General features: G+C 36.9%; 2 protein-coding genes across 2 annotated transcripts; one reads left to right on the forward strand and one right to left on the reverse strand.

Annotated features, from left to right (window-relative positions):
- The first annotated feature begins 3,080 nt into the window (after positions 1 to 3,080).
- Positions 3,081 to 3,776, forward strand: LOC106297266. The gene has a single exon (XM_013733543.1). The coding sequence runs from the start codon at positions 3,081 to 3,083 to the stop codon at positions 3,774 to 3,776; it is 696 nt and encodes a 231-aa protein (XP_013588997.1).
- A 1,592-nt stretch (positions 3,777 to 5,368) lies between these two features.
- Positions 5,369 to 22,970, reverse strand: LOC106300015 (serine/threonine-protein kinase TOR). The gene is made up of 56 exons (XM_013736055.1): positions 22,806 to 22,970; positions 22,277 to 22,615; positions 22,123 to 22,197; positions 21,783 to 21,955; positions 21,259 to 21,357; positions 20,791 to 20,950; positions 20,577 to 20,720; positions 20,297 to 20,466; positions 20,007 to 20,214; positions 19,747 to 19,935; positions 19,384 to 19,536; positions 18,803 to 18,924; positions 18,614 to 18,713; positions 18,438 to 18,533; positions 18,028 to 18,158; positions 17,203 to 17,305; positions 16,943 to 17,125; positions 16,778 to 16,870; positions 16,645 to 16,680; positions 16,261 to 16,359; positions 16,079 to 16,177; positions 15,837 to 15,999; positions 15,580 to 15,704; positions 15,413 to 15,465; positions 14,751 to 14,874; positions 14,444 to 14,614; positions 13,800 to 13,952; positions 13,579 to 13,731; positions 13,065 to 13,136; positions 12,832 to 12,966; positions 12,685 to 12,746; positions 12,456 to 12,553; positions 11,816 to 11,925; positions 11,553 to 11,726; positions 11,370 to 11,435; positions 10,940 to 11,008; positions 10,661 to 10,771; positions 10,171 to 10,311; positions 9,958 to 10,086; positions 9,683 to 9,848; positions 9,391 to 9,599; positions 9,044 to 9,250; positions 8,717 to 8,830; positions 8,416 to 8,619; positions 8,028 to 8,108; positions 7,849 to 7,923; positions 7,696 to 7,762; positions 7,439 to 7,599; positions 7,180 to 7,353; positions 6,965 to 7,093; positions 6,800 to 6,883; positions 6,640 to 6,701; positions 6,473 to 6,545; positions 6,090 to 6,398; positions 5,750 to 6,003; positions 5,369 to 5,583 (listed from the first exon to the last, which is right to left on the reverse strand). Exons 1-56 carry the CDS (start codon positions 22,968 to 22,970, stop codon positions 5,565 to 5,567), a joined length of 7,434 nt encoding a protein of 2,477 aa, XP_013591509.1. The 3' UTR covers positions 5,369 to 5,564.
- Positions 22,971 to 24,863: the final 1,893 nt, after the last annotated feature.

Genomic DNA, 24,863 nt, shown 5'->3' on the forward strand with positions numbered 1-24,863 from the left:
TAGTTTTTGATTAGAAAATCTAGACTTTCCAAAATACTCTGAATTACCCACAAAATGTAATTTTTTTTTGTCATCAATTTTACTATTAAAGTAGAACTACTTTTAGAAAATGTTTGGAAACATAGATAATAGTAAAAAAATATAATATTGTTTGGAAACATGTATAGCATTATCTTAAGTAAAAAGAGTAATGGGTTTATGTTTTTTTTTTTTTTTTTTTTTGTCATCAACAATACAAACTCATATTGACTCTGTGAACCAAACCGGGTGATCTGCATCCATGTGAACGACGAAAGACGGCTGTTTTCTAGCACTGCGTGCTAGACTATCCGCCTTTGAATTTTGCGTCCTTGGTACATAGATGATCTCTGATCGGGTGAAACTCTCTTTCAGGGTCTTGATATCTTCCAAATAAGTTATAAAAGCTGGTCATTCTTCTGGTTCTGAAACCATCTTCACCAATTGAGAACAATTTGTTGCAAACGTAATCTGAAATTGACGTAAGTTCCTCATGGATTCCATTGCCCATAAAAGTGCTTCCATCTCCGCATGAAGAGGCGAAAGACTAGCCCTTACATTCCTCGCCCCCAGTAATCCATCGAATCCTTCCAAAGTACTAAGCCAACCTTCAACTGAAAACCTAGCACCCTCCTTCCACGAGCCATCCGTAAAACACCATCTTCCTGAGATCGATGGCAATACCGTGTCTATTCTTGGTGTTGGCGTCCTCTGGTCATTTACTACTTGTGCCTCAGCCCATAATGTTGATTATTTTTCCGCCAATTTAATCGTATCCATAGGATCTATATCCAAGTTGCTGAAAACTTTATTATTCCTACCTTTCCAGATATACCATAGAATCCATGAAAACTGGTGATCCTCCATCTGCGGGAAAACTCTTTGTTGGCGTCCTCTGGTCATTTACTACTTGTGCCTCAGTCCATAATGTTGATTCTGTTTCCGCCAATTTAATCGTATCCATAGGATCTATATCCAAGTTGCTGAAAACTTTATTATTCCTACTTTTTCAGATATACCATAGAATCCATGCAAACTGGTGATCCTCCATCTGCGAGAAAACTCTAGAATAGATGGTCCATATTTGTGAATAGGGAACTTGTTGGAAAATAGACTGGGTTTGATGGTATCTTCGAAAGAGCCCAAACCTGGAGAGCTGGAGGACATTAAAAAAACATGATTTATCGATTCCTCAGGAGCTCCACATCGGGTACAACAAATATCCCCTTAAATCCCCTTGCCTGTAAATTCTTCCGAACTGCTATGCATCCTGTCACTAATTGCCATAGAAAATGTTTTAGCTTTGGTGGGCACCGTATTTTCCAGCAGTAAGCCTTCAAAACATCAACTGTGGGACCAATCAGTAATGGTGGTCTTCCTTTGTTTGGATAAATCTGTTCTACTTGATATCCTGATTTCGCCGTATATTTTCCATTTTTTGTAAAGTGTCATCCATCTTTATCCACCTGCTGAGTCCTGCTTAGTGGAATACATTCTATAAGTTTTGCATCCTGAGGATCCACCAAAGCCCGAATTGCAAAGCCCGAATTACCTCTAAATTCCAAGTACGCGAGGTAGAGTCAACGAGGGACTCTACTGAAAGATGAGGGTATAGATTGTGTTGATTTTTATTAGCTGGTCTCGGGCGAGTGGTTGGGAGCCAAGGGTCATTCCATACTGATATAGAAGATCCTGATCCCACCCTTTTGATTCCTTTGCTAACCAGAGATCTAGCAGAAACAATACTCCGCCAGCCATATGACGGAGAATATGAGCGAATCGGTTCTAAAGGTGAAGCATTCCTATAATACCGACCTTTGAAGACTTGAGAAAATAAAGTATTTGGCTTCTTTATCAAACGCCATAACTGTTTACCAAGCATTGCTGTGTTGAAATCAATGATATCTTTAAAACCTAAGCCACCTTCCTCCTTATCTACACATACCTTGTCCCATGATTTCCAGTGCATCCCTCTTGTGCTTCCTCCTGAGCTCCACCAAAATTGTGATACCGCACTTGTTAGTTTTTTCACCGTTGCTTTAGGTAATCGATAACAGGACATCGAATGATTTGGTAATGCCGTGATCACCGACTTAATAATCACTTCCTTTCCCCCTTTTGTAAAAAACTTGAAAGTCCAAGTAATGGGTTTATGTTATTAATTTTTTTTTAGAAGTTCATTATACTATGAAAAACTATATATTTGGACCAGCTTAAAAATATACAAAAATAGCTCAAGCTAATTACCTAAAAATATCTTTTGTCAAAAATAATCATAAAACAAAATTTAAACTTTATATACATATTTCAAATCAAAATATTAATTTAAAATTGATTTATATCAAAACTGATTCAAAAATATACATATATTCATAAATTGATTTTTACTAAAATATTTTCCAATAACAATTATAAAAAAATGTTTTAAATATATATAAGAAAAATAAAATACAAAGTCCAATTTCAAACACTAACTTAAATTATGGTTATTATATTTCACATTAATTTTTAAAATATATAATATATATGATTATTTATATGATGGTACATATAAAATATGATTAATTATATGAGTACTTATATGATGGTACGTATAAAATACATTAATTATATGATGACACATATATAATATATAATAGTGTCATAAAAAAATCCATGTAGTATTTATAAATCCATGTAAAATATACAGATTTTTTTAAAAAAATTCGGATTATTATTTACAAATCCAGAAGTTTTCCCTTGGATTTGAGTCTTTGTATTTTTAACAAAAAAATCCAAACAAATCCATTATAAAATTAAATTTATTAGTAAATCCGTACGATTGTATAACACTTGATTTGATATAGAATTTATGAATCATTAAACCAATAACACATGATTTTAATACAGATTTTAAAATCATAGAACCAATAACACTAGATTTAGTTCAGTTTTTCAAATCAATTACAATACAACAACCAATAATCCCCACTAAGTATCAACAATACATATATATATATATAATTGATTGTACGGATGCAAACAACATATATACGATGACAGAACATTAAAAGACTTACTCTATGAAAAATCCAGATGCAAAGAACCAGACTTTTGGTGGAAAAACAGTGCTGCTAGGAGATGAGTGTAGACAGATTTTACCTGTAATCCCACAAGGTAATAGAGCTGACACCGTCTTAGCTTCTATAAGTCAGTTGTATCTATGGGAAAGCTGCCATAAGTTCTCCAAGAAAACAAATATGCGAGTAAATCAGACTGAAAAAGAGTTCTATGACTGGGTGCTAAAGGTCAGGGAGGATAATCCACCGACCGCAGCGACAAATGAGTATGATGAACACCATGAACAAATGGTCATTATCGATGAAGAGTTGGTTAATGAGATTAATGATTGCCCTCTGAAACCAGTAGTGGAAACTGCATATGGATATCTGAAAGGGTTAAAAGCATTCCACACCTACGACACTGACAGAGCTATACTCACACCGCAGAACGAAAAAGTCGACGAAATCAGTGCTTATATCAGTTCCCATACTGATGGGGAATCAAGAGAGTATTTCAGCTCAGATAGCTTTGAGATATCAGAAACTCATTCTGAACAAAATGATACATTATACTCTGCTGAGTATCTCAATTCTTTGGAATTCCCAGGTTTTTCATCATATAAGCTAACACTCAAAATTGGTGCCCCCATTATGCTTATGCGAAACCTTAATCAAAAAGGAGGCCTATACAATAGTACTAGGCTAATCCTTACTTAGGAGATCACATCCTTGAGGCTGAAATTGTCACCGGAACACACATTGGTAAAAAAGTTCTGATCCCGAGAATTGTTCACTTTCAAGCTGAAACAAATCTCCTGTTTACATTACGTAGGCGTCAATTCCCTATAAGACTATGTTACGCCATGACAATAAATAAGAGTCAAAGACAAAGCTTAAAAGGAGTTTTCCTATATTTTCTAAAACCGGTCTTCGCTCATCGTCAATTGTATGTTGCTCTCTCACGGGTTACAAGAAAAGCAGGATTGACAATCATACAAGATTTATATCTTCTAAAAGTTAAGAACATCATCTACAAAGAAATCTTTAATGCTCTCCCCTCGCATGAATGTAAAAAAGTAATTATATTTAATATTTAATTTAATCTACTGGCGATTTAATTATTGTTATTTAATTTTAATCTGTTTACGCAGACGACTAAAGGATCATATCCTCACCGTTGCATGCAGCAACCATTATTGTAATTTAGTAAATGTCAAGTATGTCTACATATGCTATAAACTCATATAGATCAAAAAGTAATTACAAATAAAGCAAACTAATTATTTCTTTACCACTTTCAGGGTCTGCCTTTCATACCGTCCAAATTAGAGATATCAGCCCTCTTTTTGGAACACTTTCTACCATATTATTGCAGGATTTTGCTTTCATACATTATAGCATTTTTGATTCATATTCGCACTTTTAAACTTACTACTATTTTGAAGAAGAATGGGAAAGTAAACACCACATCACCGTTTTCAAACAAACTAAATTGTTAATGCTTCACCAAAAAATTGGTTTCATATAAAAATCACTAAATTATTCACAGTTCTCACTCACTACTTTTTAAATTATTTTGTTTCCTCTCAACAAAATTCGATTAAAAAACATATAATTAAATATATTTAAGTGTATTTTCCGCGCGTAGCGCAGACAATGACCCTAGACAAATATTGGATACACAGGCAAGTCTAGATTTTCAATGGGAAAATTAAAAACTTGCTAGATATGCACTATATACTGTGGCTAGGTTCAGTGAAAATCTTCCACCTCCCTTGCTCCATTTAGGGTCTGCTGGTGACTATTCTGGAAGCAAGATGAACGAAATAAAATTGCAGGAATGAAATGAATGGTTATTTCATTCCATATTTAACAATGAATAATTTTGTTTTTTATTTTTTTACAAAAAAAAAAATGGTAGGGAATGAAAAGGAAAAATTATTCCTTGTGAATGGTGATTTTTTTTAAGAATGTGAATGCATTATTCTTTGTCGTTCATTGGTCACCATTCATACCCAGATATACAATAAATAAATACATATAATTCATTTTCACTGAAAGAAATAAAAAATAAGAGGGGGAGCCTATTGCTCGATTGACTCTTCTAACACAGGATTGACTCTTGTAGCCTTCTTGAACCATTGACTCTTCTAACACAGGATTCTTCGTTTGAGCTAACTTCAGATTGTGTAATGCTCGATTTAGTACTGTCGCCTTCTTTTTAATGGAACTTTCTTATCTGTTTTCAAGTGTATGCTTATTACTTAGTAACATTTATATAATTCAAATGCAAAAAAGAAGAAGACAAATGTAAAGAACGTGACATGTCCTTTCATTCAACCACGCCACATCTTTATAAAGTTATATATTACACGACTAGAGGCCTAATAAATTATTTACATTAAAAAGAACATAGTTTATCATCGAAATAAATCCAAATAAATGCAACTTCGTTGAAATTTTACAAAGCCTATTTACAATAGAAGTATAACAGATTGACCCATCTCACCAGAAAGGGCACCACCTGCAAACAAAAAACAAAAACAAGAAAGTTTATTCACATTTTTTGCGTCGATCAGTTGGATCATTTATTCCAGAATCTTTTATCCTCTGTGTCAATATTAGATTATCTCATAGCCAAAAGTTATGCTAATGAAAACAGATAAGCAGAGGAGTGGAGAAGAACATACCCAACATAGTTTTGACAAAGATTTTCATGGGAAGTGGCTTGGTCGATTAGCTTTTGAACCTGAACTTTCACAGACAAACCATGTTCGACTTCATGAGAATCTCCTCCGAGCAAGTTATTGTGATCAGCAATGGGATTGCTTGGACTTGCAGACGTGGAGAAATCACGGCCTGTAAGCTTATTACTCATACGTTCCATTACAACTACTGCACGCTCGTTCAAAACCTCATTTGCATCTCCAAGCATATTCACAGCCTGACACAATCCAACAATCAAATCAACCACAAAAAGATTATGAGCAAAACATGATAGCAAGAGAGAGAGAGATTATCAAAAGAAACCTGAAGAATCTCCTTCTCTCGAGTACTCCGTTGTGGCTGAGGAAGGTCTATGTCAGCAGGATCTTCACCTACTTCCTCAGGTTCAGTAGGACCGTTGGGATTGTTGTTACCGAATTGAGGGACTTCATTGAAATTGAAAAGACGCCAATTGATTAAAGGATCATGCACAAACGCCTCCATCATTGCCATTACACTGTCTTTGTTGGTTCTGAGAACTTGCATAACATTTTCACATGTCGAGCGGAAATTTCCTTCGATGCCACTTACTTCCATTGCTTTCACAAGCATTCTTGTTAGACGGAAAGGAACCTAACATAATTTTTTAACCAATAAATCTCTCATCATATCCATTTTTAATACCTCCACAATTATGATGAAAATACCTTTTCAGGAAACTTTTCTCTATTCATAGATGCCTCGAAACAATCTCCAAAATCAATATGCAAGATTTTACCACTGCAAAAATCGAACCATTGATAAAGAAACAGACCCAAAAGTAGGATCTTTTATGTAATGTAAACCTGTTTTTTTTTAAAAAAACTTTATGTACCTGTGTCTATGTAGCATAAGGTTACTTGGGTGTCTATCACCTAACCCAAGAATATAACCGACCTGTCACAATAGTATTTCAAAAGGTCAAACATGGGTACATTCTTACTTTGATGCCAAACAAAGTGGAGAACAAAGGATGAAAGCAAGCAACCACATACCATACTCATAACCGCTAAACTTCTAGTATAGTTGGTTCTTCTCTCCAGCCATACCTCTGACGACCGACTTTTTAACCAGAGAACCTACCAAGGAGGAGATTTGAAACAACTTAGTAGTCCAGAATAGTTACTTTACCCATACTACAAGTTAGAAATTCTGAGTACCCTGGACAGATCATTTCCCTCTGTGTTTTCTAGAGCATACTCAAATACTTCAGTCTTTGCTATGAGCGGCAGAATGTCATAGTTTTGAGCAAAACTCAACATATGTTTGTGTTCTTGATTAAGAATGATCTGGAAATCCAGGAAGGCATGTTTAAGAATAAACGTAAACTGCAGATAGCTTCAAAATTGAAAACAATGATGACTACAAGACGAACATTTCGCGCATCTCTGTACTCTCGAATAAGATGGTGAAGGGTATCGCAGTTCGGAACCCATCCAATGAGTCCACTATTGGGAGATAGTGGTATTACTGAATACCGTTGGATGGCCAGATCTTTTTCTGCTGTCTTTCTGGAATTCTCGAGCAAAGTGTTCACCAAACCAAAAAGCTGAAACACAATAATACATAGGAAAGAGATAAGTCTGATCCTGTAGTTAAGAATACTACAACTGACTTTATGTTTTGAGAATCACCTGCATAACACGCTCATCTTGCCTTAGATCTTCATGTCCCTTTAACAAAAAGGCGTAGTCCTCGCCATCATTTCCGTGAATAGTCAACTTCCGTGGTCGTTGCTTTGAGGTTATGACAACAAGTTTGCGTGAAAACGATGATATCGTCACAACGGGGGCATCTAATTTAGAGAAATACGAAGTATGGATGTAAGCAAGGAGGCTTCGGTTAAAAACACATATCAGCAAAGACAAGCATTAACAGTTCAATATTGTACCTGCACGGTATGTTCCAGGAACAGCTAGCTCCAAGTCACGGCAGAGCAGGAGTTCAGGAGAAACAGACTATCCAACATGTAATGTGACAGTCAGATCAGAACCGAGCTAAAAAAAGAAAGAGAGAGAACCAAAGAAAAAGAGAATATAATTACTTCCAAATCCAATGCCGTGAGACTGGCCAGCTGTTTGTCAATCCGTTTGAAAACGTGATAGTAAAGATCCCAAGCCTAATTCAGAAAACAATTGCAAAGGAAAATATGTCAATTCCTGTCCCTTACCTAAGATGACAAGCAAGAACTCAACTACAATTTTGTTTTAAATTTTCGGTCACCTGTGTTAGTTCAGCTTCTTGTAAATTGCTCTTGTAATTGATACAGCATTCATAGGCCTCCAGAAGTTCGTGACGGTATGCCTGCATCAACAATAATACCCTAACTTCAGTTGCTGACATGGAAAAACATCACTACGTTCACATATGAGAACAAAAACAACAGAAATTCTCTGATTCTGTCAACGGGAACCTGATTGATCTAAGTTCTTTAAACACCAAAAAGAAAAAATAACCACAGATTGCATAGCAGAAAAAAATTGGATGCTGCAATGATGTACGGTTCTGTGCTAGAGAAAGATGAAGTCACTTATAACCAAAGCTCTGTAAGTGTACCAAAAAACACTATTTTATACCCAAGTTCAAAAACCTGGATTGAAAATCGCCCTACCTCTATAAATGCTCTCTCTTGTATGGTCGTATTGTCCTTTCTTACACCTTCTTCAAGCATCTCATGTAATGGTTCAAGTACTTTCAGCATTCCTTCAATGTTCTGTTCACCAAAATACAAACGACTCGCTTCTTCTAGAGCTTCATGCCACATTTCATGCCAAAGTATTGAAACCCTGATAAGTTCATGTGATACAAGTTGCGCCTGTTTTTTTGGTTGTGGGAGTAGAGGAAAAGGGTCAACTATTAGCTCACTTCAAATAAAATATTTCAAATAAATCCACAAGACGATAAATAATAACCTGATCGACAAGTGCACCACTGTGCTGGCGAACTTTATCAACGACCTCTTCAGCTGCAGCTCTCCGAAGATTGCTTATTGATTTACATGCAACTAGAAGTGGGTACATAAGTGCCTGACAACATTTGGAAGAAAATAGTCAAGGAAAAACTATGCATTCCAGAGTTCGTTCCTAGTATGATAATTAACGGTAGAGAAACCAAATCTCTAACACCAAAACCAAAGTGAAGTAGGTAAATTTGCGATCAAAATGGCAGAGTAAAAAGCTAATTATATTTTTTAATTCCCATCATATTTTTTAAACTTAGATTGATGGAAAACTGCAAACCTGTGGGTGGTTTTCTCCTATGCGGATGAGAAGAGACTGTATCAGTTCCCTGACAGCACGATTATTTGAATGTATCCTAGCAATTATTTGAGGCAACACAACAAGCCATGTGTTGATGCTGACATGAGTGAATCCTCTTTCCAATGCTGCTTGGACGTCAGCCGTAGCTCCATGGTTGAACCATAACGTGAGAAGACGCAGTATATCCTAAGGAAATGAGACGGAAAGAAATAATAGTTCAACAAGAGCAGGACAGAAAGGTATAACTTAATGTAAGTAAAGAAAAGGAGAAAATCACGGTTTGGTAAGTGAAACATGGAAAAGCCATGGAAGCATGCACGCTTTACCTGTAAACTATCATCAACTCCTTTGGCATTAGCTCCACATGCTATAGAATGAAAATATCCAGTGACTGCAGCAACAACGAACTGAGAGGCAATTTGACCTCTTGAAATGTAATGAGACATCACTGCAGTATTGAATAACGCCCACGTGTGCCATGCCTTAGCCCATTTAGGAGCATAGATGGTAGATTTGCTAAATGCATCAAGAATTTCTGGAACAGGGCATTATATTACCAAAGTGTTATGGTCAGACAGTTTGACTACACTTACACTGTTAAAAGTAACTACAATTCACCTTGAATAGACCCATCATTCAATCCGGGACAGAGTGCCCACTGCCATGTTCCCAGTTTGAGATTTACACGTGCAAGAAGTGGAACATTTACGCCCTTACTAGATACCATACTAGCCAGCATGTCAGATTGAGAGTGTGGCACACTTGAAAGTTCCCTCGTCAGAATCTATAAACAATTAATTAGATTGAGAGAAGAAACGGCATTGCCATTCAAGCAAAAATGGGAAAATGTGAGAAAGAGAATAAACGCAAGTAACTAATACGAATAAGCATACCTGCAGCTTGGTAAATGCCTCTTTGCGCTTATGTTCCTCTCCAAGTGACCACTGGTATTTTAGGTATCCAAGCATCACTTGTGGAGGTCCGTGATATTGCATGTTTTCTGGCGATACTTCTGGATCAAACTACAAAATAAGGATCCCAAATTAGACAAAACAGAATAAACCTGGCATAGAAAATCTTACAACCAAAAAGCAAAAGGACAATACTGGCAAAAGCTTGAGAAGAGTAGACTTCGCCTGACTAATCCTCCCACTCTTCCGACAAAGCGAGGCAAACTTGATCCAAGTTTCAACATCTTCTGTAGGAGGTAGCACAAGTGCCCGAACAGCCAAAAGTGATTGCCACACCTGAACAGTATTCGAGAATACAAAGTATTAAAAATGGGACTATCATAAGAATAAGAGTCCATTCCATAAAAATGTCATTGAGTTTCCTTGTTTGCTTATTGTTTAGTTGTACCTATGATGATACACGCTTTAACTAGGAGACTGAAAACGAAGCTACTTTCTTTATATATCAAAATATGAAAAATAATAAATCAAACTTGATATATTAAGAAAATGCTGCATATGTTCCTTAAAAAGATTCATTTACTGAAGTCACCACCATACAGCAATGTTTCATGCTTAAAATACCATATGACTTGTCACTCATTTCAGTGGTTCAACTAACATGTAAATACCAGAAGCAATTTACCTCCACATTACGCTTAGATCCCTGAATCCGCTGAGTCCACATGTTACGAATTAGGGCTCTCCGTTCTTCAGCAATGGTATTTCCCACAGGTAGCGTACAATATTCAATTACCTATTACATGAAGGAATAAAACACAGAAATAAGAAAGATTCATCATGTATATGTTAATGCATAATATGATCAAACAAACATTTACACTTCTCTCCTGTTTTCCCTTCAGCCTTAGGCCGTCAGGGAGGGTGGACAGGAGAAGAGATCTTAAATAAATTGAGATCTGACCTCCTCTAGTTCTGACAGTTGCTGGACACGAACCATATTGCCGTAAGCACGCTCATAGCTCTCCAAAACCTGCAGACTCGCAATTATAGACAAAATAGAAAAAGGCAGGTGCGAATTTTCACTCAACATAAATACACAAGAACAACTAAGAAGGCAACCATAGCGATTACATGATGCTTTTACAAACAGGTACCAAACAATAGCATGCCCAAAAAGTTGTCTACAAATCAACAATGCAACTAAGATGTTTTTTATTATTTTTGTTCTGTACTTACAAGTTCCAACAGACCAGGGCATTATGGAAAAGGCTGAGACTAGCTACAAATATCCATGCTACTTTACTTTTGATCCCATATTCACAAACAAATGATGCATAAATATTATAAACAAAGCTAGTAAGCAAATGCTGATATGATTATATGAAACTTACCAGCGCTGCAAGTTCTGTGGCAAGGCATTTTCTAGCTCTTTCAACATATTCCCGCGCCTCATCATACTAAAAAGAAAAGACAAAATAACCAAAGGCACGCACTCACATATCTAAGTGACTGCAAACATTTTTTTAAAGAAAATCTGCTATGATATAAAGCACAAAGTATGGGTGCAAGCGTACCTTCGCCCTCCGAACTAACAGAACAGCCCTGAAGAATGTGCCATCCCTGCTTCCATCGCCACTAGAAGAAGGGCTTGCTAAACCCCTAAGCTTTGTTTCATCACCATCATCTAACCGAGACACATATTCCGCCATTTGATCCCACTCTCCCATATTCCAAGCGGCATTAGCAGCCTAGAATAGTCACACAAAAAAAAAACAGAAGACATCCATGTAATAATGTAGACGTATCACCCAATATAGCATAAGAATGTGTAACCAACCAATGGTGCCATTTCCAGACGAGCGGATGGCTCAGCTGGACTCCAGTATTCTTTGCAGAGATTGTTGAGCTCATCCCATCGTGCAAGTGCAGCGAGACATCTCATTTGTCCTACATTATGGTCAATAAGCTACAAATTCAGGACATTATATTAAAGGGAAGGAAGAACATCATAAGAAAACTGTAATCAATGATCAACAGAAATAATTGCACTGGACAAAAGTTAGGAGAGAGCAGCCATCAGCTTATGAAACTACAGGAGATGAATTCAAAGAGGATGTAAGCCACTTAAGATACTACTAAAAACTCATAAAATCATAGAAGATAAATGGCAGCCTTCACAAAAATAGGAAAAACAAACAATAAAAAAAAATAGACGAGTAAAAGGCTTCATGTGGATAGATGTCTGGAGCTTATGCACATAAAACAAATGCATGTAAGTTTGGTTCTACCAACCAGTGTCTTAGAGCGAGAATGTTACGAATGATGACCCATAATTCTCTATGCAAACTAGCTACTCACAGCCTGACAATACATATCGACCCCAAAAACTCATAAAACCTTAGATTCCACTCCCCAGGAAAAAACATTATATGGAAAGAAAAAACACACGAAATCCTCCCAAAATTAGTATTGGTTACCTAATGTGGCTTCTAATACAAGATGGGGATTAGATGTTTGCGATGCTTTCAAAGTGTACGCCTTCAGCGCATCATCCCATCGCTGCAGCTTCTCATACCTAGTAACAAACACTATTACTGTTTTTGACTAATTGGGATAAAATAAACTAGTAATCGCGCACAAGCTTGTGTCACGCCTATCTAGCAGAACCGGAAGTAAGTGTATCAAGGTCGAGAAAAGTCGTGTTACCATGATTCTTTTAATTGAACATCAAGATGTTGTTGAGCATAGGTCAATATGCCGACAGCAGCCTATGACAACAAATCCCAACTAATCAATAATGAAACAGAACAAAGATGGTGAGGTGATAGAAATAGCATAAAAAACTAAACATACCTCGTGCTGGTGTAACTGATTATTTATGTGAATAAGAGCCTCGACAACAGCAACTGGGTTGGCATCCATCCTCCTCGACCGTGGACCTTCAAATTCCATCTCTTTATAATGCAAAGCTTTGGCAAAAACACGGCACTGTGAAGTTGAAAATCGCACCATTACCAAGAGAACCAGATGAATGCTTCAGCTGAAAGGACAGAAGTGCCATATCATAAGAAATACATGACGCAAACCTTTTCAGCAAGAGCCCCCAGGAGACGGATATCAATGGGAAGAGGCTTCTCATCATGTTCCATAAACTCTGCCTAAGAATAGTATAGACAAAATCAAGCTCATGTGACAGGACCAAGCAACAAGATCAAACACAGAGGTAGATTCATTGTGATTTTAAAAGTATTGACTCTTTATCAAACCTCCCGTAATATAGGTTAAATGAAAACAGCTCAAGCAGAAACTCGGGAACCAGTGTTAGTATAAGACAAAACAAAATCTACGCATCATGTTTCCAAGAATGCTTAGAGATTGTTCAGTTGAAACCGAAGACGTGTTTTCCAGTAAAATGACTAATTAGGTAGAACCACTAAGGAAATGGTGACCTTAGCAGTTTTTGTTTCCAGTCTAGCAAGACGTAGCTAACTCTTTACTGAACACACTGTATTCGCCTAGGCTTGAAACACTAGTACTCAATTAGCACAACCCTAGTTACGAAACATGCATGATTTTCTAACAGTTTAAAAAAGAACGTACCAAATTGAGTAGTGTCGCCAAAATCTCAGGAGGGATATTTGGAGACGAAAACGCCATCTCCAAGCTCGTAACTAACTTCTTTTGGCTAGCCTCATTCAGCTGCGCCCAGCAACTGACAAAACCAGCGGCAAACAATTCTCTCCCGACAAACGGCTGCAAAACACGGACATTAAAATGCATACCCTTATAAGAGAGGAAAAGAAAGAGTATCAATGAAACACCTGCAACTGAGCAAGTTTTGCACAAGTTCTTAATGCTGGAGATGGAGACTGTTTAAGTAATTCAATACTAAATTGTCTCATCCATTCTTCCCAATCTTCCTTGGTACTTCGTTGAGAAGCTTCTCCAGCTGTCCGTAGTCTACCATCATTAACCTGTTAGACAGATCGTCAAAAGCAAATAAGTAACAGTTTAGCTCTTTCAAAAAAAAAAAAAGACTAAAGAAACTTCTACAAGAGGATTGCGCTAGACCGAACACATATACAGTTTTGTCTCTGTCTACATAAGCTGAAGGGTATTTTACAAACTTATTGAAGCAGATGAGTGTGCGTTGTTATAGACACTAGACAGATAGGCACCCATCAACAAAAACAAACAAGCGGGTTAAAAAAATCAGCCGTATTCAGCTAAGCAACCCTACATTGGGCAATCACTTCCACGACTTGTCTCCTCCACAATATGCTTACTAATCTTCGAACTAACAAGGGCACATACAGTGAAGTCATACTAATAATTAACGTGTCATCGACTAGAAAACTACCGACCAGTAAGTTCTACAATGTTACAGTACAATAATAAAAACTTGATAGCAACATTTTAACACATGGAGGATCTGTGTGTATAAAACGACCACAACAAAGAGTACCTGATGGTTTTTGTTGTTTCCTTCTTCAAAAGGATCGATCTCATTCTCAATTAAAGGATCCCTGATAACCTCAACTGGCAGTCGCCTACTTAACTGTTGAGTTGCTGTTGTAGCTACAATCAATGGTTCACGTCTCCGCCAACGAGCATGAATATCTTCAAATTCTTTATGCTGCAAAAGTAATGTACATTTAACTTTTACAGATAAAATTTATACAAGGAAATCTGTTTGCATGCAAGCTATGATACAAAATACACGACGGGTGAATTTAAAGCGTTATTTTATGTAGAAGATAATATAAAAATACCCGTAAGCGATGCTTCAACAAAAGCTTGTGAACTGATTCAATGAATATGGTGAAGTCCTCTCCAAGAGCATGAGCCAAACAGCATAGTGCATCCACAGCGTCCTTCCGCAATTCATCATTCTTACTGAGAAGATAGCAAAGATCTCATAAGAAGATTTACACGTGAAACATGAAACAACAATTCCATCAAAAACTCTTTAGTCAAATCGATAATGGCAAATAAAATTCCACGATATAAAAAATTCTTATATCGGGCCACACAAATTTATAACCCAAGAGCAATTTGAACCACATTGAAAAACGGGTTTGTAACAGTAAGCAATCACAAAATGGAAGATAATGATAATAACTAGTTTTCTGATAATGATAATAATTAAACTCTTTATGATAATGCCTTGCCAACGCTAGGATGTTATGGATGTCTCATTTCAAATCCACTATTTTTAACTGAATGAACCCAGTCATTTTAAAGAGAAACCCAGATAGCGACACAATGCCTAACTATAAAAGAAGCATTGTAGAAACACCTTATGAAGAAGTAACCAATACACTGTTTTCTAAGTACAGACAATCAGCATGCCAAGAAAAGCACAGATATGCTTTCAAAGAGATCGACTACAACTGTTGAGCTTTTCAGTTTTCATGAAAAATTGGAAACTCACCCATCTAATACTAGCTTCAAGTGATGCACAAGAGAGGAGATATGACCAGTAACCTGAAGATACACGGGTAATTAAAAGGTATAACAAGAAGATTAATATGGAACATTTCAAAGGATCAGCAACATAAAGAACTAAAATAATAAATCATTTAAACAACAGCTACTAACCTGAACACATGGGATCACTCTTGTCAAAGTTTTGATGGCATCACGTCTTATAGCTACAGGAGCATCTACTTTGAACAATCGAATAAGAGCAGGAAGGAGTAAATGCATGTGCTCATCAAGTGTACCTGCACTTATGCACTCTAAGGGTCAACCAAGGTATGAAAATAGAAACTATAGAGTAAAAATTTGACTATTTAAAGATCATATATACACAAAACGACTATGAGGATGCCAAAAGAAAGAGAAGTTTTGCTGACCGCCAAACACTTCGAGTGTGTGGAGAATATCAGGAACACAGATATAATCATTACACCGCTCCGCATCACCTAATACTTGGATGAAACATGGAAGGATGACTGGAAGATAAGTTCTGAATTCATCATTAAGTGCCAAGCAAAGATGTTCCAATAGATGCAGAACCTGGTGATCAGCAATTTAGACAAAGTGCTCTCCAAAACATATATGCCAGTAAAGCAACTATAGACTGCATACAACTAACCGGAAGACCACGAGAGGGGCGTACAGGACCTGGCAAGGTGAAAGATGACCATAATTCGGAGACTAGTAAGAGCAGCTCTGGAAGATACTTCCGTATGTGCTGTAGACAAATAAAATAAGTTAAGAGTTACACAAAGTCATTCGTATTTTAACCATTAACTACAAATGTTAATGTGGATATACCTGCCGCACGATGGAAACAAGAGTCCCAAGACCCCATGTAATGAAGTCCTTTAAGTTCTCATCAGAAGTGCGAACAGTGTGAAAAAGCTCAGGTAAAACCTTGAAGACAAATTAGTAAAACGTCACAGGATGCTTATAGTGCATAAAAAAATAGCAGTGAACCATCCCTTCAGAATAATAATAATAATAAAATAAAGTCACTTTAACCTAAGACAATGTTGAGAAATCTAAATATCTGACTTCGAGTCACCACGCAATACAATTTAATTGAGCACGGAAGTAACGTAGCAGGCATGCGTATTCAAAATTAAGGAAACACACAGAAAGTTTCGATCGTAGGTAAAACGGAGATATCACTGATTGAAAGCTGCCAGAAATATATACCTTTGGCAAGTAAGGCACGCATCCCAATCCCATTGACTAACCTCGCAAAACAAAAGTACGGTAAAGTTGTAACGTGTTCATTTTTATTTCATCACAAGTATATCCTATAAACAATCAAAATGGCTTTGGTTACCTTGAAAATGATCATCAGTGACCTAACAACCCTTTTGTGGTAGCTAAGAAGTGATGGATCTCTAAGAATTCGCATAAGGGAGTTGATAGCAACCTATAACAATGCGGAAAGTAATATGAGCACAATGACTACAGTTGCAAAATGTTCACATGGGTTAAGAACTACCGTTGAGTAATAATCCTCGGATGTAGCAAATGATGGTCGGAGTTCCACAGGTAATTCATCAATCGACGGAATAGGTTGACCTGAATCACCAGTACCGCGAGGAACTTCACCATGTGATCCTGATAAACTTTGTTGGTTACGTTTGTGCACATGAGGATCCAAAGCACCCATAATTCCAAGAACCTGTAGATAACCAATGTTTTGACATAATCTATATTCTAGAATAGTCTAGCTTAGAAATTTATTTATCTAGAAACTACCTTGAGCACTTCTCGTCTGGTTGACCACAATAAGTCACCCTTCAGCAATTTCAAGAGTAAGCCAAGCAACAACGGGTATTCCTTGTATGGAGTCACAACATACCTACATTACAATAAAGGGGAGCCGTAAATAAATTTGCAGGGAGTATTGTGAATTTCTGGAGCCCCCTTGATATTATAATAGTTATGTGCACAATTTATAGCGCATGTGTTACGAGCTACTCAATACAACTTGCAAGTTGATCACCCCACTACTCCCAAGCATGTCTTCTACTACGTCGTCAACATCAACAATACAGTTGATTATATCTATGCAGCATAGTACAAAAGGTAGTGGTAAATCAATCTTTTTGCATGACAAAGAGAGAATACCAAGACAATGCCAGTTCTGACACCAAAAAATCAATCTATCTCCAGGAATAATAAGCCATCTCATGTAAGAGTAAGACGAACAAGAAACTATCAGAATGATCTGCCACGGATTGAAGGACTGCCTAGGGATAACAATCTTCCCTTTCATCTAGAATTTGATAACTTCTAGCAGTTTGTTCGATAAACATGTAACAAATTTCTATAAACATCAACAGCCTAAGAATTAGGCTCCTAGCTAGCCAATTAGAAAAAAAATAGAAGCCCCGTATTCATGTCAAATATTCACTTGCAATCCATTATTTCCATCCAGTTCAACCAGGCTTTCAACAAACAAGATAGTGGCGTTTTCTTAGTTTATAGAAAAATTAGCATGCTCAAAGTCACTTTGTAACATTATCAAATATTAATAAAAACGAAATTAGTTCCCAAAGAAGGTAAAAGTCTATTCCATACCCTGTACTTTGAACAACTTGACCAAGTGTCGAAACAGCCACCTCACGTTTTGCTACAGCAGCTCCATCCATTAAAGCCTCAACAATCAAAGGCATTAGCTCAGGAATATATTGTCTCATTGCTAAGCCACCCTGAATAACCAACGGGAGAAAATAAAAATAAAAAACAGGGGAGGGATATCTTAAGCCAAACCCAACAAATAACAGCTAAAAAGGAAATAGAATTGACATAACTCTTTCATTTAAAAGACAAAAAAAAATAAGGAAAAAAAAAGTACTCGCTAGGCCATTCAAAATTATGAATACGCTTGCCAACACAGCTAAGAAGAGTCGAAATACGACTGCAACTTCCACGTGCAGTAAAGGCACACTACATTTTACCGACACTTAATCGAGAAACCACAAACTTACCACTCTTGCAAGATCCCCAACAGTTACGAGAACTCCAATAACAATATTATTGTTAGCATTCACTCCAGTTCCCTCACTAAGTCTTGCAACAAGTGCCTGGAAAAATAAAAGAATTACAACCCCGTGAACTACAATAATAGGCAAATCATCTGAGAAGTGGAGAACAAAAATCAAACCTTTTGCACAGGAGCAACATATGGGAGAATGAGCCGTTCACAATTTCGAACTAAACAACCAAGGAGCTTCGCACTCTCTTCTCTGCACTTGTTATCTGCACTGCTGACGTTACAGTTGAAGTCAATGCAACAGATACTTGATAATAGGAATCAAATCTTCATATAAGAACTAATGAAATTTGCAGTTACCTCTGCTCAAGATCGGTTAACAGCTGTATAAGGTGGCGACGAAGTGCTGGAAGAACGTATGCTGGATTTTTTTCGGATAACCTCCCAGCAACTGAGATGGCATATTCTCGGACATCAAGATCCTGTTGAACAGTGATTCAAATATATGAACAGTACATAACTAAACCGATAAAATAGGCAGGTGGAGTGAAACACAAGCCAAGCCTTCTATCAAGTTAACAAGGGTGTAACACGGATGCATTTCGTCACTCATTTCCGTGCATCCCCCAACGTAATACATGCACTACATCCACAATTCAACGTAACACGGACTGTTTTGTGACACAAAAGAAGCTAAATAGTTGACCAAAAGTCCAGCTAAGTCTGGGTATCAAGAAGTTATGTAGGAAGGGTAATTAAGCAACTAACTTCATTAATTCACCAAAACTGATTCCAGAAAGCAACACAATTCAATGAAGTTCTGTGATTAGGGTAATTAAGAAACTAAATTTACACCAACGAGAAGAAAATAAGTGATTTGTAACAAAATAGAATTGTCGTATGACTTATGCTACCTTTTCAAACAAATAACATATCCATACCTCATCATTTAAGGAGGCGAAAATAGCAGTCAAACTTTCAGCCTGTGCTAGATAATCATCGAAACATTGGTTGCCATATAAGGCAACGAAGATAGACTTGCGAACAGTTACATCAGCATCCGCAACAGCTGTCCTGAGAAGCTTCTCCACAATCTACAGAACCCAAACATCATCTCTTACGCAGTCAGAAAAAACTGGAACTGCTACTGGGATTGCAATTATAAATGACAACAAGAAACAGATGGCAAACAGGAATTGAAACTTGAAAATGTTAAAAAGAGCCCATTGTAATAATAGAAAGTGAAGACTAAAGACAAGCAATAAGAAAAAATATGTAATGGGGCTTCAGTATATATGTAAAACCTCTTCCACAAGGCGCCTTCGTCTTCCTCCAGCTCGAGTTGACCTGCTAGAGCCAAATTGTGCGATCCCAGATAAGGAATTTGCAACTAGTTTACAGCAACACAAAGCAGCATCTTTTCTTGTGGCTGCATCCGCATCATCTAAATAAACAACAACCGACTCCCGAGAAAATTCAAGAAGATCATGCCCCTACCATAAATCAGAAACCCAGTAAATAAGTTTCGTATTCTTTAGAAATGTTATCGGCAAGTAGCACTGACCATGAAATTGAAACGAGCCAGAGTCTTTAGTGCTAGTTGAATTTGTGCTGAACAACTAGGTTCACTAGACTGTGGTATCATGCTAACTATACTACCTCGGACCTCGGTGGTAACAGGAGGCTCTGTCTGAGAATAATGAGATCTTGAAAGAACCAATGAAATGCAATCTAGAAGCCGATCTTGTACCGTTGGCAGCAACAAAGGAATGCTGAGACCCAAACAAATTGTCAAGCATTGAAAGCTTACACATCAATGCAAGTAGCAACAAACTTCTACGGTGTAACGTTTACCTAATGGTTATCTGATCAAGAGCTTCAACAAGTGTAGAAGAGAGACCAGAGGAAAACATCACATCTAGAAGATCTCGAACATGATTTTCCACGGTGGATCCCATTGCCTTTGCGATGTTACCAACACAAGCCACAGCTTCAAGCAAAGGTCTACCTTTACGTGGAGAAATCTACATGGAAAAGATAATCAAAGGAAACTCTTTCTAGTCCAGCTCACAAAAATAGACCGAAGAAAATGCTAAACACAAAAATACAAATTTACAAAACCAAATTGACCCACCGCTTCCCGCAGATGAGACATAATTTTCGGCAAATAGTGGATAAGCTCACCATCCAAAGCACCAGCCATTTCCCCAAGGGCGATGAATCCACTGGCACGTTCAGACGGTATTTTTAACACAGTGAGAATATGATTCATGCATATCTGCAAGAAAGGAACTCATATCACGTCTTTCGCATAGATTTTGATTTCAAAGAATCTCTCAATCACCTACCGTTAAATAGTTTGTAACAAAGCGGTCACGAAGAAAATGAGCAATGCGAGGCAGCAACGAGGTGATGCTAAGGCGAACAAGGCGATCACGATGTTCAAGGAATCTGAGGACAATTTCAGCAACTTCTCTGTACCTAGACATCATGAACTCACCAGTATTCCTGTACACGAACTCGAGCATTAAGTCATCAACCATAACACCAGAGGTACCATTAAATCAATTTGGTATAACAGAAAATAATACAAGTTTTCGAATTCAAGAATCATTTGTTCAGGTATATACTATACACTGAAGAGTGAAGAAAGAAGATACATGATATATTTTTTATTTTTTTTATTTAACAATGTAAACTACAATCAAAGAATTCACAGAGCATCATTGGAACAAAAATTCTTCTAAGAGAATAAATTTGGGCGTGGGACTATTGCAAAGGATGGCTTAAGAATACAAATTCACTGCTGCATTTACCTCAATAGTTCCCCCACAGCAAGTAAAGAACCATGAATACTATGGACCGGAGCATCACTACCCAACCCATCCTGTGTAGCTTCAAACATCCGATAGTACCTGCAAAAGCCAGATGGATAGAAGATCAGTTAACTTGATTTTATATAATAACAAACAAGGAAAACTCAATTGCTACATTGTGTTGGCAACAATATATTAAAATCCAGTAGAAAGATTGCAAGTAAATAATAAATTTGACGAAAGTTTCAAAACTTTGTAGAACATTAAAGGAAGACAATCCAGATACACAGGTTCGCTACGTTTCCAGTCGAGACGAATATATAGTTAAAAGGTTTAGTCCATTTTTCGGGCGGCGACACGAGCCAATGTAAGTTGCATTTGCACAATAAAAAAATGCAAAGCACATAACAGGATAAGATTACAAATGAAAATATAGATCACGTTTCCAAAATATCACAGCAAATATGGTAGGTACTAAACACTTTAGGACACTTAATAATTTTCAAGGAGAAAGGAATACGAACCATTGTACTCGCCATCGAGTCTCCCTTTTCTCAATAACACGAAGGCAAGCACGTAAAGCCTCAACAGCTCGCTCTCGTACTTGCAACTGAGGATCCCTTAGTGCAATCCAAATCGCATCCACAAATTGAGGGACATGAACGTTAAAGACAGTAGATGCATTTTCTGCCATCTCCTGCAATGTTGCAAGAACATAACCATATCCGTATTAATTTACTGGATTGAAAAGCTATCCTCACTACCTTTTTTCCAAATATCCATACTCCAACATATTTGTAATTGTATGTAACCAAAACAAAAACAAAACTAAAAAGGTATGCTTTTCTGTAAAGGACAGGATACCTTTAAAATTAAAACAGCGGCGAAACGACGATGTTCCACCCTATCTCCGTGAAGCCAATCAAAAGCAGTTTTCATCTGTGACCACAAGGAACCAATACTTGAGCCCCTATAAGCTGAACCAATTCATAGAAAGGGGAACGAAACAGAACCATACCTGAAACTCCACTTCATCAGAGGTCATAGCTCCACCAGCCCGGGCAAGATGCCCCAACACTCTACTAGCAAGCACCAAGATTTCAGGCTCACGCTGCGACTCGAACACAGTCCTCATGTAACCCGCAAACCTTGACACATTAGTAGCATTCTCACCAAATCCAATCTCCGTCAACTCGTCGATGGCTCTGAGTCCACCCATGTTTTTGGCCCCATCCTTGCTCTCAATTAAATTAGCAATCCTGTCATACAACTGCTCCATGAACCTAGAGGAAGCTTCACCGCTAAGATCACGAACTGCTTCCTCTACATGTTTCCTAAACGCCAAAGAAGCTCCCTCCTAATACAACAAACAAAAACCATCACAACTAATATCAGATACTTTATGAACACAGCAACACATCAAACCAACTAAATTTTCGATTCCTTCAGATAATCCAAGAAAGCAAGAGACTTTTCATCTGGGTTTCTGCTAATTTCAATGATCAAATGGAATTAAGCATGAAAAGAAGAATACTTCGCAATGTTACCTTGGGATTATCAATGCTGCAAAGGTCAGCGATGACCCGGTTCAAAGTGTCGAAGCTTCCGCCGCCGGAAGCAGAAACTGCAGGCCCACCAAAGCGGCCCGATTGCGACGGAGAAGATAGGGATGAAGACCGTCCAGCCGCAAAAGATTGCGACGAGGAAGACATCGCTGAAGGTTGTGCAGTATCAGAAATCTCACAAAAACCCTAAATCTAATCCCTTTTTGGTTCAACAACAGTGGGTATTAGAGAGGGTATGTACAGAGGAAGAGAGAGAGGTATCTTCAACACATCGTGCGTCGAAGAGAGAGAGAAGCGGAGATCGCAGGAGAAAATAAGATTTTTTTTTTTTTACAAAAATCAAATCGCTTTTTAGGTTGTTTTTTGTGCAGGTTCTTTCAGGCAATGTAAATAAATAACTGTTGACCAAGAAAATGTAAATAAATATCTGAATGAAAGGTCTCTCACCAGGAAATTAATCTTATGATGTGTAAATTTTTTTTATCATATATCCTAAATATGGCTTAATAATTTTATTCATATAATTGTAATAAAATTATGTGTTTTAAAAGATTGATAACAAGTTTTTCTTTAAATCAATTACAATATTAATTTTCTAATATATATGATGGTTATTAAAAATTTAAATATAATTATTAGGATAAATAAATTATTGGGTAATGGAAAAATTAAACCATAATCAGTTATAATTCTTTTTGTAAAAGAAAATAAAGAGTGTTGAAAATGAATTTAGTAATGATTAAAATAAGAAAAATAAAAAATATGATATTTATATTTATGACGGTTGCATAAATGTTCAGTTTTAAACTAATAACTAGATTTTAACCTGTGTTTTGAAAGTGCGAAATTTTTCTTCAACGATGTTGTTTTGTTGAGGTCTAGAAGGTATGAACTATCTTCCTGCAATAAAATAAGCTGCGATGGTAATTGATTCGACATAGGGAAATGATCAAAAAATATAGGCTTTAGTTAAAATGGGGAGAAGGGATTGATCTTATGGTTATGATTTTATGAACAAGTCTTTTATAGCCTGATTGTTTATTAATACTCAGCGCGTGGGAGTTGAAAGAGAGGCAATGGCTTTTGTAGCAAATGAGGAGAAGTAACGGACACTTCATTTGATTGAGATACTATATTTTGGAAGTCTTTTTTCCTTGTAGCAGGCGATGAAATAGTTTTTTTTTGGAGGCTGAGTTACTTTTGATGTTGCCGGAACGTTAGTGAAGTCAAAGATGTTGTCAATGACAGGGCCATTTACTTTAGCTGGTTCCAAGCAACGCTTCTCTTTATGTCCAAGCTGACCACAACGGGCCACACGTAGAAGGTAACCAAGCCTATTTAATGTCTACCATGAAAATATATTCATTCCCTTGGAGATTAGTTTGGGCATTTCTTTAGACCAGTTATACCTCCAAATTAATTAAAAAAAGAAATGTTTAGGGGAGATGATACTTTCTAAGATGCAGAAAGATCACAAATCCATGACCTATCACCCTTGACAAGTATCTAATATGTGACATGTAAAATCTATAAATATCACGTAATAGACAGAGTTTGGTATGGGAGAAAAGCATTTGATGAGATATATAATTTTAAATAGTACAGTATATTGTTCTTGTAATCAGTTTACTCTTGTCAACGTTAATATAGACCACTTTATGTTTAAGCTGTATATTATTGGCAAAGGATAATGATGCCAAGTAAGACGTGCGTACTCCAATTTCAAACCAGCTCATCTAATTGCTAACTCCTCTCTAAGTGATAAACAGATAGATAACTTATGCATTCCTAATTGTCTCCTATCAGCTCATTTCATATTTCAAATCTAAAGAAAATATTTTTTTTGTTTTATTTTTAAATTGCAAAACTAACCTGAGACGACTTACATGAAAGTCGTCCAGGTATAACAAAATATTGATTTTTTAATTTTCTACTGGACGACTTTCATGTAAGTCGTCCAGGAAAAATCAAATTTCTGACACAATTCGGTTAAATACAAAGCTAACATATTTTCCCTAGACGACTTACATGGAAGTCGTC

This window comes from Brassica oleracea, chromosome C6, assembly GCF_000695525.1.
Source record: "Brassica oleracea var. oleracea cultivar TO1000 chromosome C6, BOL, whole genome shotgun sequence".
NCBI lineage: Eukaryota > Viridiplantae > Streptophyta > Magnoliopsida > Brassicales > Brassicaceae > Brassica > Brassica oleracea.

What these genes read in the sequence shown, in the direction of transcription:
- LOC106300015 (XM_013736055.1), bottom strand. Translation starts at nt 22,970, where the DNA reads ATGTCTTCCTCGTCGCAATCTTTTGCGGCTGGACGGTCTTCATCCCTA. An exon ending in TTAACCGATCTTGAGCAGAG is followed by an intron (nt 18,714 to 18,802) that starts GTAACTGCAAAT and finishes TAACGTCAGCAG; the next exon opens with TGCAGATAACAAGTGCAGAG. An exon ending in CTTATGCTACATAGACACAG is followed by an intron (nt 6,546 to 6,639) that starts GTACATAAAGTT and finishes CGATTTTTGCAG; the next exon opens with TGGTAAAATCTTGCATATTG.
- LOC106297266 (XM_013733543.1), top strand. Translation starts at nt 3,081, where the DNA reads ATGAAAAATCCAGATGCAAAGAACCAGACTTTTGGTGGAAAAACAGTG.